Here is a 20,986-nt window from a genome sequence, read left to right as displayed (position 1 = left end):
TGACTACTAGCCTTACATGCCTTATGCACGGCCTTATAAGGCTTTTCAAGTCTTTAACTTTTAAAAAAGCAATAAAGCTTGTCAAAGGAGAGAGAAAGATAGTAATCAACCACTACATCATTATTCCCTCTATTATCTATTTTCTAAGCTACTGGTGGAGACCCCGAGAATATGATTTACTGAAATTCAGAAGGCTATGTCGGAATTTGGACCCTTGGATTTAAAAAATGCCTAAAGTTAGGTGGTATTACTATCATGAGATAAGTACATTCATCTTCTCCAAATTGCTTACAATAATACTCCTCATTCGGCTCTCATTTGGCTACTGTCAACCACCTTTTGAAATTGTGTATGAAAAACCTTTGCCTATTCTGGTAACTAGACTTTTCCACAAAATCGAAGCTACTGATCAATTCACTATTGATTTTAGTAGCATTTTGAATGATGTAAAATATTCTATTGTTCATGCTTAAGAACAATATGTTAAGAAAGCAAACCGTAAACCTAAAGCAATATCTTTGGACATTGGAGATTATGTACTTTTTAGAATTGAAAAGCGTCGACTTAAGAGTGTTAAAAAAATTTAGTTGTTAAGCTTGCTCCAAGATTTTATAGACCTTTTAAGGTGATTCACAAAATTAATGATGTTGCATATAAACTTCAATTACCTTCTCATTGGCATATTCATAACCCATTTCATATCAGTTTGTGAAAACCTTTCAAGGGATCACTTCCCACTCATCTTGTGTATAAGGAACCACCTCTTATTAAGGGTGAGGAAGACATTTTGCTTCCAGATGATATCATTGATCATCAGATTACATCAACTTGTACTGAAAATCAATATATTAAATATTTAGTGACTTTCCAAAATCATCCTCGTGAACATGCACGATGGATGCTTGAGAAATATTTTCATTCTTCCCTTGAGATCCTTCATTCTTTTCAACAAACTTGCAATTCAGGGCAATTGCAAACTCAAGCAAGAGGGAATGTTATGGGAATATATTTTAAGCCCTCTTAAAAATATTACTCTTCCCTCTTAGATAATTCAAGGATGCTTGGATTATCTTTGTGTCAAGCCAACTCACGTTAGTATCATGGGTGCTGCCATTATAAATATTAATATGTTTGGTGGATATTGACATATTTTTGGAGCCTCCAATGTTTGTTTCAATCGGTTTGTATGGAAGGGTGATTCTTGGGTTACTTAAGCTTTGGAAAACATGTGTGTGGTTATGGTTTGTATACTTATGGAATATTTCTTCTTATTGGTTATTTTATAGGTGAAGAGGATTTCGAAGATTGAGGAGAATTCACATATATTTATTACTTGGCACACCATTTTTGTAAACAAGCTTTGTATATGCATGTGCTACCTTATGCACATTTTGATTTATTTCGAAAGCCTTAGTTTATCAAGCATACACTTGAACTTTAATATTTTGTAAAGGGTGATATGCTTTAAACCCTAGCGTCAATTTATGAACACTCTATTTTGAGAATAAGAGTGTTGTGCAAGAAAAGAATCTTTTTTTATTTTTGGAGGCTATGGCCTAATTCGGAATAAAGGAATGCATAAATACTCATGTGTAGGGAGAGGCCACACACATGAGGAGAGATGATTGCACCCAATCTTAGAGTCGTGCTTTATGAGCTAAGTATTATTTGTTTTTCACTCAAATATTGAATTTGTTAAACATGTGGTATGTGATAAGTTATTTGATTTGATTTAATCAAATTCTTGCAAATTTCTTTTAACTCTATTTTTCTAGAATGTAGATCCATGATGTGAATCATTGTACTAGTCATGTGTCATTGACCTCTTCCTTGTGATGTATCAAAGACAAGGCTATAAAAGCATGTACGTGATACAAGGATTAATCAATCAAATCAACAGATTATTGAGTCGTGCAAATCTCTCTCTCTCTCTCTCTCTCTCTCTCTCTCTCTCTGTCTACGTATTACATCCCTCCCTCTACCGTCTTTTCTCTCTCTTTGCAACAATGGAGCGAACCTTGAGTTTGCTAGCTACATCTGTGTAACCCTAACCCTGGTCCTTCAACTAGTATCAAAGTTGGGTTGCCCATTTGCTGTGAAGCTGCTCGACGACATTGTGGTGCGATAATGGCAAGCAACTAATGTTGATGTCCACCTGTCGACCTCTACCCGCACCTTAGTAATATGGTTCCCAATCCACATCATCAACACAAAAAAAGAAAAAATCATGGGAGAAAAACACCAAATTGAAGCACTTGTACACGCAAACATTTACGGCTTATCGAAATTGAGCCCTCTGTATCAAATTGGAGCTACTACATTGACAAAAACATTAGATTTCTTCTGCATAGCTCTCAATTTGAGTGATTCCAGGTTCTCTGCCCTAGCTTCGGAGCTTAAAAGGGGGATCTAATCCCTCATAAAAATCTATGTTTTTATGTATGTTTCATGGGTCCTCTACCCAGGTTATCCCCTGAAAAAGATTTATAATAAGTGTTCGACATTTTTGTCAGGTCAGTGTCTGTATCGCCTTATGTTGCAAAAGGCTCCACCATCCCAGTCTATCCCTTTTTGAATCCAGGGGGGTTGATCTAATAGTAGACTAATGTAAGTGAAATTCATGGGTGGTCAAGCTCTTTTGGCACATGTTCCCTAGACCTCTGAGTCTAGGCACAACCATGCTTGTTAAGCCTCTGAGCCATGCTTGTTGAGCCTCTACGCCTTTTGTGTTGAGCTCACTAGCCTCTGAAACACACTTACTAGCCTCTGAGCAAGGAACATGTCTTAGTTGGAACATTAGAGTGTAGGGTTGAGCCCAAATAATATTGGCTATTTAAGACCTGTCTGATCTCCACCTTCGCTCCAAAGGAGATTTTGTTCGGTATTTTGGAGACTCTTTGTATGTACCCATCATGTACATGTACCCCTGTTTGTGTACCCGTGTATGTCTGTGTGTGAACAACTCTTGTTTGTGTGCGTGAACACTCACTTATGTGAGTAAAAGAGTAAGTACTCTTCCTACTGGACGACGGCTTTTATTGCTAAATTGCTGGCATTGGTAATCACCTCAAAAGAATCATCCCATGAAGCAAACTTGAGAACTGGAGACTCAAAGGCAACTTTCTTCATTGCACGGAATGCCTAGAGTGCTTTGCCCGAACGAACACTTTTTGTTGACACGTACGTCTTTATGCCCTTGAGCAAATCTGTAATAAGAGATGCTACAAGGTCAGTTATCCATGTGGAAATTGTATGCTCGACTGAGACCTGCAAAAGAATGGATCTCCTCGACATTTTTGGGAACATCCCATTCAAGAATTTCCCTTATCTTTTCAAGGTCCAGACTAACCCCATCTACCCTATGACATATCCCGAATAGTAGATTTCTTGAATCTTCTACTCCAAACTCGATGTTTTTTGCATTGATATAGAGCTCATTGTCGCGCAATAGTTGCAAGACCTTTTCAACATCTTTCTCATGCTGCTCTGTAGAGCAGGAAAAGAAATGACGATATTATCTAAAAAGATGAACACAAACTTTCCTATGAGCTCCACAAACACCAGAAACATCATCTTGTTAAACATCACCAATACATTAGTGAGTCTGAACGACATCACCACAAACTCGTAGTGGCCACGTTCAATCCTAAAGGCTATTTTGGAACGTCAATCGTAAAGATCCAAACCTTATGATAGCCACTCTTGAGATCTATCTTCGAAATAAACTTCGCACCATTGAGTCGCTCAAGAATAAGCCACTCTTGAGATCTATCTTCGAAAGAAACTTCGCACCATTAAGTCTTTCAAAAATATATTCGTTCCTAGGCATTAGGAACCAATTTTCATTGTGAGCTTATTACTTGCCTTGTAGTCCACGCATAATCGTGTGGACTTGTCTTTCTTTTGCACAAATAGGATAGGTGCAACACAGGTGAAGATGAGGGCCAGATAAATCCAGCTCAGAGTAACTTGAAAAGTTGATGCACCTGGTCACCCTCAAATACCTTAACTTGCTTTTCCGTCTCATTTGCGTGCATTCCCATCTATGTTTTGCTTCGTGTTGGAGATTCATCACGACCCGCTTATGCACGGCCTTATAAGGCTTTTAAAGTCTTAGTTTTAAAAAAAGAAGCAAGAAAGCTTTTGAAATGCTTTTCAAAACAAAACGTTGATGCTTCTCTTCAAGCAACGTTGCGTGCTTGATGCCGCTTCTTATGTTAAAGACAAGCAATGGAGCTTGAATATATCTTGCTTTTCAAAAACATGTCACTCTTTATGACGAGAACAAATCGACAGTGCTCTTCACCCTTGAACTCGGCTGGCTCTGATACCAATGTCAATAAACCTTTGAAGAAACTATCGAAGCTCAAAAACTAGAACTTACTATTATGTTTGGGCCTCGGCCCTTTACATACAATGTTCACAAAAAGCAATTTGCTTTCCTCACAAAATCTAAAGTACGCTTCTCATACAAAAGTATTTGTGCCAATAAGTCTTTAACTTTCAAAGTTTGTTCCCATGCTCTCGCTTCCCAAATACTATTTGAGCTTGTATTCTTTCAACTTAAGGTTTCAAACTTAGTTCACATGCTCTTGTACTTGAGCCTGTACACTTCAATAGGTGGTTTTGGGGGGGGGTGGGGGGGGGGGGGGCGGGCATCTTCGACCCTTAAGTGTACTATGCAAGTAGTTCATTTGGTTGAGTGCCTGTGTTGTGTTGTCATGAGTGTTCTTAATCTTGTTTACGGTATTTGATTCTGAAACACGCTCAAAGCTGTTACACATCCCCCCTTTTGTCCACTTGTAATAGACAATATAGATTTAGAAGCATATACATGGCAGCACATATCCAATGGATAAAAGATGTTGACTACCATCCCCTAAGGCCAAATATGACCTATGGGACCCTGTACCAAGCATAGACCATAAAAGGCATCATACAATATGAAAAGAAAATTCTTGAAGGTCTATGCACCAAAGATGCAATGGTAACTCTTAATACAACTGAATTAAAACACCCTTCGTTGTTGGTACACACTGCCCAGAAAAAGTCTCATGTGCAAATATAGTGAACCACACAGAGCAAGGAGCATGTACACCCACCATTTTTAAAAAGCTTTTTGAAAACGGACCTGCCAAATTCACCACTCCATCAAGCCAATCTAAAGAGAATGCATGCTCGTCGATGCACTATATCATCCTGGGGTGGTAAAGCTGCAAGCTCCAACATCTCTCACAAATGGAATCTCTCCCAGCCTGGTCATCAAGCGAAGTGGATACAAAATATACACACCAAATAATGATTGGCAAGAGTCTTCAATAATGGGCTACTGAAGCAAAGAGCCAGACCCAGAATTTTCTTCTTAAAAAATATAACCTTTTTACAAAATGTGCTCAGTGTACATATGGTACAATTCAAATTCCCTCCAAACTGCTGTAACATCACTTGCAAGTGTATGCATGCAGCAGCAGGGCAATAATGGTCAGAACCAAGAAACAAGTCATCGTTCTTGGATCACTCAAATATGCACAGCCCATGTTACAATCGCAATTCCTCCATAGCTACACGAACAAGTCGAACTAAGCTCTCCACATCATGAAAACTGAAGTCCAAAACCCTCTTTAATGCAGCCATGCCTTCTGAGGAGTCCGCAGAAGCTGACTCCGCAGCAGTGAACGCATTGTATGACTTTGATAAAGCTTCCACTGCTGCAGTCGTATCTCCCACCTGAATAATCACAAGTTAAAGTTTCAGAATGCCGCATCCAATCAGGGGATACCAGAACTTGTCAGGAACAACACGCATGTACAAAAACAACAATTTGCCCCATTTTAAAGCTATTTACCTCACTTAAAGAACTTTTACCTTGTTAATCATCCCAAAGAAAACAAATTGCTTGGTAAACCTTGCAATGGTCATACATGTCACCATCCTAGACAATTCCTAGTATTTTTCACACTTGGATGAGCTCTAGAAGACATTAGAACGCCCAAAAAACCAAGAAAGTAAAACCTTTGTAATTGGGAGAATTATCCGGTACAAGAACCATCACGCCTGGAACCTCGTCATGATGCTTGGAACAGGATCTTGGTCAAACAGTTCACGTGGGAAGCATTCCTAGCAACCCTAGAAGCCCTCACGAAGGATTCACACGTGGGCATTTGATAGTGTTCACATCAATTTTAATGATGGGAGGATAAGTTATTACTTGGGCATCCTGTCACCAATTGGCCGACCATTTGGTCCATCTCCAGTTTTTGCGTCTCGTTCACTTGAGGCCAGGCCGGTGTCTCGTGTGAAGAGGCCAGTATTTTGCTGACATGGACGGGAGCCAGACTGGTGCCACCCGTGTGTTAGCAGGATGGTGTCGTATGGACGGGAGCCAGACCAGTGCCACCCGTGTATGACCTGGACTGTGTTCAACCCATGGGATTGTCACGCCATGGAAGAGCCAGTATTCGTGCCGTGTTTTGCCTATGGGACTGTCACACCATAGGGAAACTCGTGCCTGGAACTGTGTCTTACCTATGGGACTGTCACTCCATAGGAAGACCAGGTTTTTATGTTTTTTATGTCATGCCAGTTTTGTGCCGACAGATATTTTGTACTTGTTCCATGAACGGGAGATATGTCCATGTTACTATTTGCACATGCACACATATTTTGCATGTTTGAAACTGTTTTCGCATGACATGTATTTGTGTGTTTGCCTGCTTGACGTGTTACTTACTGAGCGGGGACGCCTGCCAGTGAGTCGTGAAGTCTGCTCTGTATTCTGACAAGTTTTGGTGCATGTGAACAGGTCGTAAGTATGTCGCACTTGTTGTTTTAATGTTTTTTTATTCTAACCCTTTATTTTATAAGGTTAGGTGTTCACACTTATTTAAAAGTGGGCACCCCCTTTGGGCACCCACTTAGGGGCCAAGGTGGGGAGCCCCACTTTTAAGTGAGTGTGGGGGTGGGCATGGTCACCTACCCCCACTAGTTCCCCCACATGCATGCGTGGGTATCACCAAAGTTAACTCCACTATAATTTTATTAAAAAGACTTCCTCCTTCAAGCGTGAGGATCCATCGCATCTTTCTGGCGTTGATTTCATCACCCGGTGATCACCTACGTTTGCTGTCGAATCAGCTGCTCCACCACCCATATCCTCCAGCCGGCTGCTCCTCCAATAGGCGGCTGCCTTCCCTGCACAACGACTGCTGCAGTGCTCTTTGCTGCTGGCTGCGCCTACCTCTCTACAGGTGGCTGAGTACCCTCTGCTGCTGGCTGCGCCTGCCTCTACAGGTGGCTGAGTGTTGTTGCAAGCGACTGTTTGCTCCACGCTGCTCTCTCTCCCAGGCGGCTGGCTGTACTGTACTACAGGCGGCTGCTCACCTCACATACAGGCAACTACACCTTGACTGCTGGCGGCTGCTTCTCCTCCCAGCCAGGCGCCCATCACATGCTCTGCCTACACAGAGTGGGCTGCCACCATCTGAAGGCCACGTCTCAACTCTACTGCTCCCCCAGGCGGCTGTGCACTGCAGCCAGGCGTTACTAAACTGCACACCAAGCCTACTACTGAATTGCTCCCCCAGGTGGCTGTGTGTCCATCACTCACAGGCTGCGTGTGCATCACCAACAAGTGGCCTCTTGCTTCTAGGACATTGTCACCCACCAGTAAGTTGTGCTCCTCCTCTCACAGCAGGCGGTGGTGGTCTATTGCGGTGATTCTTGTCTTGGTGGTTCACCACGAGGCAACTCTTTCTTCGACAAGGGTGGCTTCATATTCTACACAAACACCACAAGTATTGGTTTTCTATCAACCATCTACAAGTGAATTTCAGATTTCAATAAAGTATTTTATGTTTAAATCTGATAAAGGATTCATCCCGCTCGGCCAACACCCGTTCGGTGCCGGGTTGTCCAAGCTCTATTGGAGAACCTCGGTCCAAAGGTGCTGAGATCGGGAGAGCCAGGCGTTAGTACGAGAGCGCCTGTTTGTGCGTGGTCTCGGAACACCAGTGAGGCGCTCTCCGCGGAGTCCAGTGAAAGCACAGGACCGTAGAGATTGGACCACACTAGTGGTCGTTCTGTTTCGAGCTTCTACATCGAAATTCGAGCCTATTTGTTTGGTACTGTTTTCATATGTACATGGACATTATCTGGTTCTTGGAACCCATGGAGCATTGTATTTATTAAATACTCCCAATAAATATATCATATATTGAGGGGGGGGTCGGCCCGTTCCGGCCCCAATGCTGGTGTCCATCTTTCCATTTCATTTCATTTATATTTCAAGTTGTTTTTAAGTTGTCCATTTCAAATTTGTGATTTTAAAGTTGTGCTATTAAGCGTGTGGGTGTCCAACGGAGTCTTTCCCACTTGCGGGATCGGTTTCATTGGTATCAGAGCACGGTTGTTTCCCTCTTCCTAGTGGGGAAACGAACCTGTGTACTGGACATCCCGCTTTTAGCAAACTCAAAACACAATGGACAGCCAAGGCAACCCTTTGGAAGTACCAAATTCGAGGGGTCCATCTAGTGCTTCTCATGGGTCTGATGCCCTACGTGGTAGGCACAAGCCCCTTGAAAGGGTTCTTGATAGTGAATCCAAGGGTCAACTGTCTCCAGGAAAGACAGTTATGCTTGAACAAGAGCCTGAAGCTATGAGGGCTGAAATGGAACATATGAGAAAACTTTTGCAGGCTCAAGAGCAAGAGTTAAAGTTCTTGCATGAAGATCCCCATCTACAAAGTGCTATTGAAGCCAGGAAGGCTGATGCTATGGTTGATGTAACCTTTGAATCAATGGCTCGTGAAGTGGGCAAGAAACCAAGGGAGTTGGCACTTGCCTATCTCCTTCGCAAAGGTGATATCAAAGAGGGGGATGACGGAGAGCTGAAATTCAGAAATCCACCTCGTTTGAAGCATGGAGATCCCGCATCCCAAAGGCTGAAATCTTTTATGCAAAAGGAAGAGGTGACTGTCACCTCTCGACATGCATCCTCTCCCCAAGGCACTAAGCCTGACAGATATATGTATGCCAGTGCTCATGGAGGGCACGAAAGTCACATGCATGCAAGATATGTATCTCATGGTGACAGGTCTACTACCAGAAAAATTTTGCCTTCTGAATTGTCTCATGGAGAGACCATGCCATATGCAGGTAAGTCACATGCATCTGAGCTTCGAGTTCGTGGAGCACATGCCACCGTGCCCCATGAAGCTTCTATGACGGCCCATGGAGCCCATGCAGACAGGGCTACCCCGTTGGATAAGGGGAAAAGAAAAAGAGAGGACCATGAGCCTCATGCCAGGAAGCTCAAGGAATTCAAAGCAGGTGATAAATCTGTCAAATTTGATGTCTTTCATGGTGAACATGATGCTTCTAAGGTGTTAGCGTTTGTGGCACAGTTCGACATTGCTTTTAGCGATGAGGATTTCACAGAAAAATCAAAGGTGCGCCATGCTAGCATGTTTTTGAAAGGGACTGCTGCCCATTGGTGGATCACTGAAAAGATCACCAAGGATCCCATCTCTACTTGGAAGGAATTCAAAGATAGATTTTATGCTCAGTTCTTGCCACCCAATGCAGAGCAAACTCTCACTCAAAAGTGGGACAGGTTGGAACAAAAAGATAATGAGAGTGTGCAACAGTATGTTAACAAATTTTGGAAAGTGTTGCTGGAAGTGACTCCCTTCATGCAAATCACAGAGGATGAAAGAAAGAGGAAGTTTCGTTCTGGATTGCAACCTGCATATCGATCGGGAATTGAATTGCACCCGAAACATACGTTGCAACAACTCACAGCTTCTGCTCTTGCTACAGAGCAATTGGTGCTCAAGATCAAGCAGGATCAAGGAGGTTCCAAGGGGAAGGACAAGGCTGCCCCAAATCAGCAAAAGGGTGGACAGCCACCTAAAAAGAACTTCCGGGAGCCCTACAAGGGTGGTAAAGCTGAAAATAACACATCTAAAGAACAGGGCCCAAGGAAGAACAAATTTGGATTAACCCCGGAGCAAAGAGAGCAATATGCCAAGGATGGAAAATGCTTTTCTTGTGGTAGCAAAGACCACATATTTCGGCAATGCCCAGATCGCAAATCAAAGCACGAGGATAAGCACACCAAAGCTAATGTACATGCAGTTCCTGATGTGCAAGGTAATACAGGTCATGATGCAAAAGAGCGTATGGTTTGCAAGGCTTGGGGGCAAATCAAGGATCAGCCCGCACTCTTCATGTTTGATGACTGTGCAACTGACAATTTCATCTCTATGCAAATGGCAGCTGCATTGGGTATTGAGGTTGAAAACATGGGACCTCAGATTGAAGCCGAAGCTGCATTTATTGGTAAAGAGGTGCAGGTTACCCCTTTGATAGGGAAGTTGCGTATCCATATTCAGGGCTACCTTGATAATGAGCATTTCCTAGTTGCTCCTCTGAATGGATGTGATGTATTGTTGGGCAAGCCGTGGCATCATAGGCTTGAGCCCCGCAAAGACTACAAATCCAATATGATTTCTTTTATGCATAAAGGCCGCATGCATTTTATTGATGCTGGCAAAGAAGGGGATTCCATCCCAGTTGTATCACACATCCAAATTAATAAAGCAATGAAAAAGAGTCTTTCAGCGTACTTGGTTTTTGTGCGTGATAGTCTTGTGCCAAATCATCAAAATGTGGATGCTATATCTAATGATAGGCTGAATTTTCTTAATGCATTCAAAGACTGTTTTGCTGACTCGTTGCCAGGTGAATTACCTCCCCAAAGGCCCGAAGATCACCGCATAGATCTTGTGCCAGGTAGTTCTCCACCTAACAAACCCGCATACCGAGTGAGTGCTGCACAACAAGAAGAAATTATGAAGCAGGTAAACGAGCTTTTAGAGAAAGGTTTGGTTCAGCCCAGTTCCTCACCTTACTGCTCTCCTGTGCTTCTTGTTCAAAAGAAGGACGGATCATTCCGTATGTGTGTAGACTATAGAGCTTTGAACAAGCTTACCATCAAGAACAGATTTCCTATTCCACGTATTGATGATATCTTGGATAAGCTTGATGGTTCGGCTTGCTTTAGCAGACTTGATTTGAAGAGTGGTTATCACCAGATACGCGTGGTGCCACAAGATGTCCATAAGACTGCATTCAGGACAGCCTTCGGATTATATGAATTCTTGGTAATGCCTTTTGGTCTCACCAATGCTCCTGCTACTTTTAATCGTAGGATGGATAGGATATTCCAACCCCATCGCAAGTTTATAGGAGTCTTCTTTGATGATATCTTGGTTTTCTCCAAGAATGAGCAGGAACACAGAACTCATTTGGTCACAGTGTTCGAAGAGTTGCGGAAGCATAAACTTTTCGTCAATGCCAAGAAAAGTGAGTTTTTCCTTTCAGAGATTCATTATTTGGGACATATTGTATCCAAAGATGGAGTTACAATGGATCCTGCAAAGATAGAGACTATTCGGAATTGGCCCGAATTACAAAACGTACATCAAGTACGTAGTTTTCTGGGATTATGTTCGTATTACAGGCGTTTCATAAGGCATTTTGCTATGATTGCCACTCCTCTACATGATCTCACAAAGAAGAAAACTGCTTTCAAATGGACTTCAAAGGAACAGGATGCTTTCTTGCAGCTCAAGCATGCTATCATTTGTGGCCCAGTATTGATTGTTCCTGACTTGCACAAGTCATTCGTGGTTGAATGTGATGCTTGTGGTGATTACATAGGAGCTGTCCTAAATCAAGAAGGGCATGCAATTGCATACGAGAGCCGTCGTTTGCATGATGCTGAGCTTCATATGGATATCTATGAGAAAGAGCTCTTGGCTGTAATTCACGCCTTAAAGATTTGGAAACACTACCTTCTTGGGGCTGAATTTGTAGTCAAGACAGATCATCAAAGCTTGAGATACTTTCTATCTCAAACCAAGCTTTCAGAGAAGCAGATGAGAATGGCAAATTTTCTTTCCATGTTTCATTTTCAGATTGTGCATACTCCAGGAAAGAAAAATGTCGTGGCCGATGCACTATCTAGGAGGCCTTATGTTGCTGCAGTCTCAGTGGCCTCTCATGGAGATCTATCTGCTATGAGAGATTTGTATCATTTGGATGCTGATTTTTGCCATATATGGACGGATTTGATGGCTGGTCATTCACATGCCTCTTATGTTATCAATGAGGGTTATCTCATGAAGGATAATTGCCTATGTGTGGTGAAGGATTTGCGTCCAAAGGTTATGGACGAATGTCACGCTCCACCTTATGCTGGTCATAGAGGTATTATGCCTACTACTCGCATGATTCAGAGGTATTTCTTTTGGCCAAGCATGCGTAAAGACATTGAGGCGTATGTGCGTGCATGTATTACTTGCCAAAAGGTGAAATTTGACAGGCAAAAGCCTCCCGGTTTGCTTCAGCCATTGCCTATTCCCTCGCAACCTTGGGAAAGTATCACGATGGATTTTATTATGGATTTGCCTAGATCCCAGCATGGGAATGATGCTATTTGGACTATTGTGGACAGGTTTAGCAAGCAAGCTCATTTCTTGCCCGTCAAGAAAACCATTAAAGCTGATCATATGGTAAAGCTTTTTCTTGCTAATATTTTCAAGCATCATGGTATGCCTAAATCCATTGTTGGGGATAGAGATCCCAGGACTACAAGCCTATTTTGGAGGGCTTTGTTTGATAATATGGGTACTAAGCTTGAGTTTTCATCAGCTTATCATCCCCAAACGGATGGCCAAAGTGAAGCTGCAAATTCAGCCGTGTTGGATTTGTTGAAGTGTTATGTGGCAGATCAAAAGAGTGCATGGGAGAAGTATCTTCCACTTGTTGAGTTTGCCTACAACAATACAATCCATGCTTCCACAGGAAAGGCTCCGTTTGAGATTATTTATGGCAGAGTGGTCTTGCCACCCATCCTTCGTACAAAGGATGAGATTTTTGCAGCTGATGAATATGTTCGTGACTTGGATGTTGCCTTTGGTCAGGTGCGGACAGCCATTGCAAGATCTCAGGATAAGCATAAAATGGCTGCTGACAAGCATAGAAGGGACATGGAAGTCAAAGAAGGTGATTGGGTATTGCTGAAATTTGAGAAGGCTAGGCTTCGGAAGAGGCCAGGACGAGAAGGATCATATCCTAAGCTTTCTCCTCGCTATTATGGACCCTTCAAGGTGATTCACAAGATCAATGAAGTGTCCTACAGGCTTGCTTTACCTAGTCATTGGAAGATTCACAATGCTTTTCATGTGAGTCTATTTCGGAAATATGTGGGGCCAGATCCTGATGAGCCTGTCACAGAAGATCCACCAGAGATTGAAGAGCTTGAGGAGATCCTCCAGCCAGAACAGATTGTTTTTCACAAGGAGAGAAAGCTACCTGCAGGAAAGCTTTCCAGGAGATACCTTGTGAAGTTTAAGAATTATTTGCCTATTGATGCCAAGTGGGTAAATGAGGATTATTTTGCAGATTATCCGCAATTGTTGCAGGCATATCTTGAGGCTTTTCAGTTGAGGTCAACTCTTTAGAAGCCCGGGGGGATGTCACCAATTGGCCGACCATTTGGTCCATCTCCAGTTTTTGCGTCTCGTTCACTTGAGGCCAGGCCGGTGTCTCATGTGAAGAGGCCAGTATTTTGCTGACATGGACGGGAGCCAGACTGGTGCCACCCGTGTGTTAGCAGGATGGTGTCGTATGGACGGGAGCCAGACCAGTGCCACCCGTGTATGACCTGGACTGTGTTCGACCCATGGGATTGTCACGCCATGGAAGAGCCAGTATTCGTGCCGTGTTTTGCCTATGGGACTGTCACACCATAGGGAAACTCGTGCCTGGAACTGTGTCTTACCTATGGGACTGTCACTCCATAGGAAGACCAGGTTTTTATGTTTTTTATGTCGTGCCAGTTTTGTGCCGACAGATATTTTGTACTTGTTCCATGAACGGGAGATATGTCCATGTTACTATTTGCACATGCACACATATTTTGCATGTTTGAAACTGTTTTCGCATGACATGTATTTGTGTGTTTGCCTGCTTGACGTGTTACTTACTGAGCGGGGACGCCTGCCAGTGAGTCGTGAAGTCTGCTCTGTATTCTGACAAGTTTTGGTGCATGTGAACAGGTGGTAAGTATGTCGCACTTGTTGTTTTAATGTTTTTTTATTCTAACCCTTTATTTTATAAGGTTAGGTGTTCACACTTATTTAAAAGTGGGCACCCCCTTTGGGCACCCACTTAGGGGCCAAGGTGGGGAGCCCCACTTTTAAGTGAGTGTGGGGGTGGGCATGGTCACCTACCCCCACTAGTTCCCCCACATGCATGCGTGGGTATCACCAAAGTTAACTCCACTATAATTTTATTAAAAAGACTTCCTCCTTCAAGCGTGAGGATCCATCGCATCTTTCTGGCGTTGATTTCATCACCCGGTGATCACCTACGTTTGCTGTCGAATCAGCTGCTCCACCACCCATATCCTCCAGCCGGCTGCTCCTCCAATAGGCGGCTGCCTTCCCTGCACAACGACTGCTGCAGTGCTCTTTGCTGCTGGCTGCGCCTACCTCTCTACAGGTGGCTGAGTACCCTCTGCTGCTGGCTGCGCCTGCCTCTACAGGTGGCTGAGTGTTGTTGCAGGCGACTGTTTGCTCCACGCTGCTCTCTCTCCCAGGCGGCTGGCTGTACTGTACTACAGGCGGCTGCTCACCTCACATACAGGCAACTACACCTTGACTGCTGGCGGCTGCTTCTCCTCCCAGCCAGGCGCCCATCACATGCTCTGCCTACACAGAGTGGGCTGCCACCATCTGAAGGCCACGTCTCAACTCTACTGCTCCCCCAGGCGGCTGTGCACTGCAGCCAGGCGTTACTAAACTGCACACCAAGCCTACTACTGAATTGCTCCCCCAGGTGGCTGTGTGTCCATCACTCACAGGCTGCGTGTGCATCACCAACAAGTGGCCTCTTGCTTCTAGGACATTGTCACCCACCAGTAAGTTGTGCTCCTTCTCTCACAGCAGGCGGTGGTGGTCTATTGCGGTGATTCTTGTCTTGGTGGTTCACCACGAGGCAACTCTTTCTTCGACAAGGGTGGCTTCATATTCTACACAAACACCACAAGTATTGGTTTTCTATCAACCATCTACAAGTAAGTGAATTTCAGATTTCAATAAAGTATTTTATGTTTAAATCTGATAAAGGATTCATCCCGCTCGGCCAACACCCGTTCGGTGCCGGGTTGTCCAAGCTCTATTGGAGAACCTCGGTCCAAAGGTGCTGAGATCGGGAGAGCCAGGCGTTAGTACGAGAGCGCCTGTTTGTGCGTGGTCTCGGAACACCAGTGAGGCGCTCTCCGCGGAGTCCAGTGAAAGCACAGGACCGTAGAGATTGGACCACACTAGTGGTCGTTCTGTTTCGAGCTTCTACATCGAAATTCGAGCCTATTTGTTTGGTACTGTTTTCATATGTACATGGACATTATCTGGTTCTTGGAACCCATGGAGCATTGTATTTATTAAATACTCCCAATAAATATATCATATATTGAGGGGGGGGTCGGCCCGTTCCGGCCCCAATGCTGGTGTCCATCTTTCCATTTCATTTCATTTATATTTCAAGTTGTTTTTAAGTTGTCCATTTCAAATTTGTGGTTTTAAAGTTGTGCTATTAAGCGTGTGGGTGTCCAACGGAGTCTTTCCCACTTGACGGGATCGGTTTCACATCCCAATTTTTAAAGGGGTTCATACTTGGTTTAAAAGGGTGAAGTTATTATTTCTTGGACACCCCATTTGTAACTCCAAGTGGGGCAGAAGGGGTTTCTCAAAACACTTGACCATTGCAATTAAACACTTATATTGACCACAGCCTTGTACACAAAACTATAAAAGAGACAGGTGCACATCTGACACCACATAGAGGCCAAAATGGACCGACCTGCCCACCCCCCCTTTCCCTTGAATATTTTATTAGCCAAGGAGAAAAATATCATGTACAAGCTTTGGGGGAGCACAAACTCCAAATTTATCCACATACAACCATGAATAATTCATATACACAAGCTGTCATCAAAAAGCCCCATGAAAATGTGAAGAATATGTATATTCCGTGTGGATACTGGCCAACATAGCTTATCCAATAGCCCACATAGCTGTCCAAAAACCCATATGGCTGAATCATAAGCCCATAAAGCTGTCCATGAACCCATATAGCTGAATCATAAGACCATAAAACTGTTCATGGACCCATGTGGCTGAATCATAGCTTATCCAATAGCCCACATAGCTGTCCAAAAACCCATATGGCTGAATCATAAGCCCATAAAGCTGTCCATGAACCCATATGGCTGAATCATAAGACCATAAAACTGTTCATGGACCCATGTGGCTGAATCATAAGTTCATAAAGCTGTCCATAAGCCAATATGGCTGAGATACAATACCCCATGACAATAGCTGGTGCCCAATGGCTCAATTTCATGCACAATGGCAATAGCAAGTGTCCAATGGTTGTCCATATATAACCAGAGTTGCATTCCGTACCCGTACTCATCCGATGTGTACCTTCAGTACTTTCTATACCACTCCATACGTACCATACCTCATACGGATAAGGTCTTCGTACCAAATATGAGGTTCAATGTACAACACTTACTTGACCCGCTTTTTAATTATTTTAGTCAATGGTTAATAGATTAGTTTTCATTTCAATATTACTATTGTCTTTCATGCTATTTTTGTATGGATGCTAGATATTTCTTATTTTACATACATACATACATACATACATACATACATACATATATATATATATATATACACATATATATATATACACATATATATATATACACACACACACATACACACACACACACACACACACACACACACACACACATATATATATATATAGTGTGAAAAACGTGAACATACTTAAAGTACTTATCTTGATGTGTACTTTATGTACACGTACCATACCGCACCGTACCTAAAGTCAACCACTATGTATATAACCGATTAAGAAGACAAATACCCAACGGCTGAAAATTCTTAACACAATGATTAAATAACCTTGCCTTCAATCTCTCTTCACAATGGAAGCCTTCAAAACAATCCCCAACATGCCACTAAACTTCATAGGCAGCCTTTGAGAGAGAGAGAGAGAGAGAGAGAGAGAAAGAGAGCAACCAGCATTAGAGTAGCATGTAGCGAAGAGTTGCCAACATGGTAGGCTAGTTTCCAGCAGTAGTGCCTCGTCAAATGAAGGGACGGGACTAGATGAGGCTCTCATAAGCTAGAATGGCAAGTAAAAGCTATAATGACAAGCGTGGAGCTGATGTGACAAGTGTAAAGCTACTTGTCTCACTTTGATCCTTAGTCCTACCACATGTCCCAATTTAAGGTTTTCCCCCATAAACTTCATCTCTAAAAATATCTCAACTCAGAGACATTCTGTCAAGGGTGTTTCAGTCAGTCCACCCATTTGCTTAGCTTACGGACGTAATGACATGAACAGAATTTCTCTTGGGGATTTGTTATGTACCTAGCACTAACCCTTTGTTGAGTATTTTGAAGACTTTGTGAATGTACCCATCATGTATGCGTATCCCTGTTTGTGTACCCACTTATGTTTGTATGTGAACAACCCTTGTTTGTGTGCGTGAACAATCACTTATGTAAGTGAGTAAGTACATGTGAACCACCTCTTATAGCCATTAGCGTGCTTGTCTATGTAAGCAGTGATGTCATTGTCCTAGCCATGTGTCATTGACCTCTTCCTTGTGATGTATCAAAGACAAGGCCTCCTAGCCTATAAAAGCATGTACTTGATACAAGGATTCATCAATCAAACCAACAGATTATTGAGTCGTGCAAATTTCTGTTTAATCTCTCTCTACGTATTACATCCCTCACTCTAGCTGCAGCAATGGAGCACCAACAACCATAGCCAGCCTTGAGTCCTTTGTACCTGTGTCCTGGTCCTTCAACTGATATCAGCGCTGGGTTGCCCATCTATTGTGAAGCTGCTCGACATTGTGATGCTGCATTGTTGTCCGCTTCGATAATGGCCAGAGTATAGACGTCAATTTATCGACTAAAGCTGCCAACCTCTACACGCACCTTAGTAATAAGGTTCCCAATCCACGTCATCCACACACACACACACACACACACACACAAAAAAAAAGGGAAAACGGGGGAGAAAAACACCAAATTGAAGCACTTGCACATGCAAAATTTAGGGCTTATCGAAATTGAGCCCTCCACATCAAATTGGAGTTGCTACATCGACAAAAACTCCGGATTTCTTCTGCATAGCTCTCAATTTGTGTGATTCTCGGGTCTCTGCCCTACCTTCGGAGCCTAAAAGGGGGATCTAATCTCTCATAAAAATCTATGTTTTTTATGTATGTGTCATGGGTCCTCTACCCACGTCATCCCCTGACAAAGATTTATAACAAGTGTTCGACATTTTTGTCATGTCAGTGTTTGTACCACCTTATGTTACAAAAGGCTCCACTATCCTAGTCTATCCCTTTTTTGATCAGGGGGGTTGATTTTTGAGTAGACTAATGTAAGTGAAAGTCGCACAAGCTCTTTTGGCACATGTTCCTTAGACCTCTCAGTCTAGGCACATCCATGCTTGTTAAGCCTTTGAGCCATGCTTGTTGAGCCTCTAAGCGAGGAACCTGTCCTAGTTGGAGCATTAGAGTGCAGGGTTGAGCCCAAATAACAATGGCTATTTAAGGACTATCTCGGAACATCTCCACCTTCTCTCCAAAGGGGGTTTTGTTGGGTCTTTTGGAGACTCTCTGTATGTACCCATCATGCACATGTACCCCCGCTTATGTCTATGTGTGAACAACTCTTGAGTCTTCTTTGTGTATGTGAACACTCACTTATGTGAGTAAAAGAGTAAGTACTCTTCCTGCTGGACGACAACTCTTATCGCTGGCATCAGTAATCACCTCAAAAGGATCATCCCATGAAGCAAACTTGAGAACTGGAGACTCGGAGGCAACTTTCTTCATTGTACGGAATGCCTCCAGTGCTTTGCCCAAATGGACAATTTATGCCACACGTCTTTACGCCCTTGTGCAAATCTGTAAGAGGTGTTGCAAGGTCGAAAAATTTGTCCATGTAGAAACTGTATGCTTGAGAGAGACTTACAAAAGAACGGATCTCCTCAACTTTTTTGGGAACATCCCATTCGAGAATTGCCCTTATCTTTTCAGGGTCGAGACTAATCCCATCTACCCTATGACATATCCCAAATAGTAGATTTCTTCTACTCCAAACTCGCTCTTTTTTGCATTGATATAGAGCAATAGTTTCAAGACCTTTTCAACATCTTGCTCATGCTGCTCTACAGTAGCAAAAGAAATGACTATATCATCTAAAAAGATAAACACACACTTTCGTATGAGCTCCACAAACACCAGAGACATCATCTTGTTAAAGATCGCCAGTGCATTAGTGAGTCTGAATGGCATCACCGCAAACTCGTAGTGGCTACGTTCTATCCTAAAGGTTGTTTTTTTGGAATGTCAACCGTAAAGATCTGAACCTCATGATAGCCACTCTTGTGATCTATCTTCGAAAGGAACTTCGCACCATTGAGTCGCTCAAGAATATATTCGATCCTGGGCATTGGGAACCTATTTTTCATTGTGAGCTTATTGAGTGCCTTGTAGTCCATCCATAATCGTGCAGACTCGTCTTTCTTTTGCAAAAATATGATAGGTGCAACAAAGGGTGAGGGGATTGGAGCCGGATAAATCCAGCTTGGAGTAACTGGAAAAGTTGTTGCACCGTTTCGCCCGCAAATACCTTAACATGCTTTCCCTTCTCATTTGCATGCATTCCCATCTATGTTTTGGTTCATGTTGGAGATTAATCACGAGCCTATGCGATGATCCTCAAGGCACCTAGGTGGGAGATGCAACGGGAGATCATCCTTTAGCATAATATCTTTAAACAATGCAAGGAGACCATCCAGCTTTTGCATTAAAGCGGTTGTTGGTTGAACAGCACACTGTTGGCTATGGACATGAATCAAAGCACATTCGGCTCCTTTTCTAATGGCTCTTTGCGCCTGATATGTGAGATGAGTGGAAAGTCGGTAATGCTCCTATCCCCATAAATCAAGACATGCTCACGAACACCATCAACAATAGTGAAAGTATCCTGCCTCCAATTAGGAATGGGTGCATAATCCTCGCAAATCAAGACAAGCTCAGGAACACCATCAACAATTGTGAAAGTATCCAGCTTCCAATCAGGAAGGGGTGCATAATCCCTAAACCACTAGTGGCCGATGTTGGAGGTGTGGATGCAGCTGGACCACTGGCTACTGTGGAGGCAGAGGTCTTTGAGGCTTGTGCAGCCTGCTACTTAGTACAATCTTTCTTACCATGCCCCACGATGTGGCACAAGATACATCAGTTCTTCCCCTTGTACCGCGTTTGCTCTTTTGGTTGAAGATATCACCAGTAATCATAATCACAAGAAACACTTCGAGGTTTTTTTCGTTTCGAGGTTTTGTTTCGAAAGGTTTCGTTCCTCGGCTAAGAAACCACGAGGTTTCAAAAAATCAATAATTTCATAAAGTATAAATACTTAAAGAGCTTATAGTAGCCATCTAAAAACATAGTGTAATGATGAAAAAATGGTGTATTCTCACACACCTCGAGAAACCGTCCTTATTTTGGTGAGGCATTATGACAAATTTGCTTGACTAGAGGCCACAAGTGGTTCAATCAAGGACTCTTAAGAAATTGAAGAAGAGAAGGTAGAAATTGGGAAAGATTTAAGACATTGAAAGATGGTGTCTGAAGAAAAAGGGGAAAGAAGAGAGGAGAAGAAGAGAAAAGGAGAAGAAGAGAGACAGAGAGTTGTATTAACATCTTCAAAAGGCCAAAATGACCTATGAGACCAAAAGGTTACATCATATCCATGAGGTACATAAGCCTAGGTACAAAATAGTAATAAAGA

At 42.9% G+C, this 20,986-nt stretch overlaps 1 protein-coding gene across 1 annotated transcript in view; it reads right to left on the bottom strand.

Moving 5' to 3' along the window:
• Positions 1-5,314: 5,314 nt before the first annotated feature.
• Positions 5,315-20,986, bottom strand: part of LOC147635828 (cysteine-tryptophan domain-containing zinc finger protein 7-like) — a 62,857-nt gene continuing 47,185 nt past the window's right edge. Inside the window, exon 11 of the mRNA XM_086801185.1 lies at positions 5,315-5,727. Within this exon, the coding sequence (XP_086657311.1) occupies positions 5,539-5,727 (189 nt within the window). The 3' untranslated portion in view covers positions 5,315-5,538. The remainder of the gene's footprint in view (positions 5,728-20,986) is intronic.

Source organism: Cibotium barometz, chromosome 8 (assembly GCF_041138505.1).
Source record: "Cibotium barometz isolate CiBa-2024 chromosome 8, ASM4113850v1, whole genome shotgun sequence".
NCBI classification, from domain to species: Eukaryota; Viridiplantae; Streptophyta; class Polypodiopsida; order Cyatheales; family Cibotiaceae; genus Cibotium; species Cibotium barometz.
This window is presented reverse-complemented; position numbering and strand designations above follow the sequence as displayed.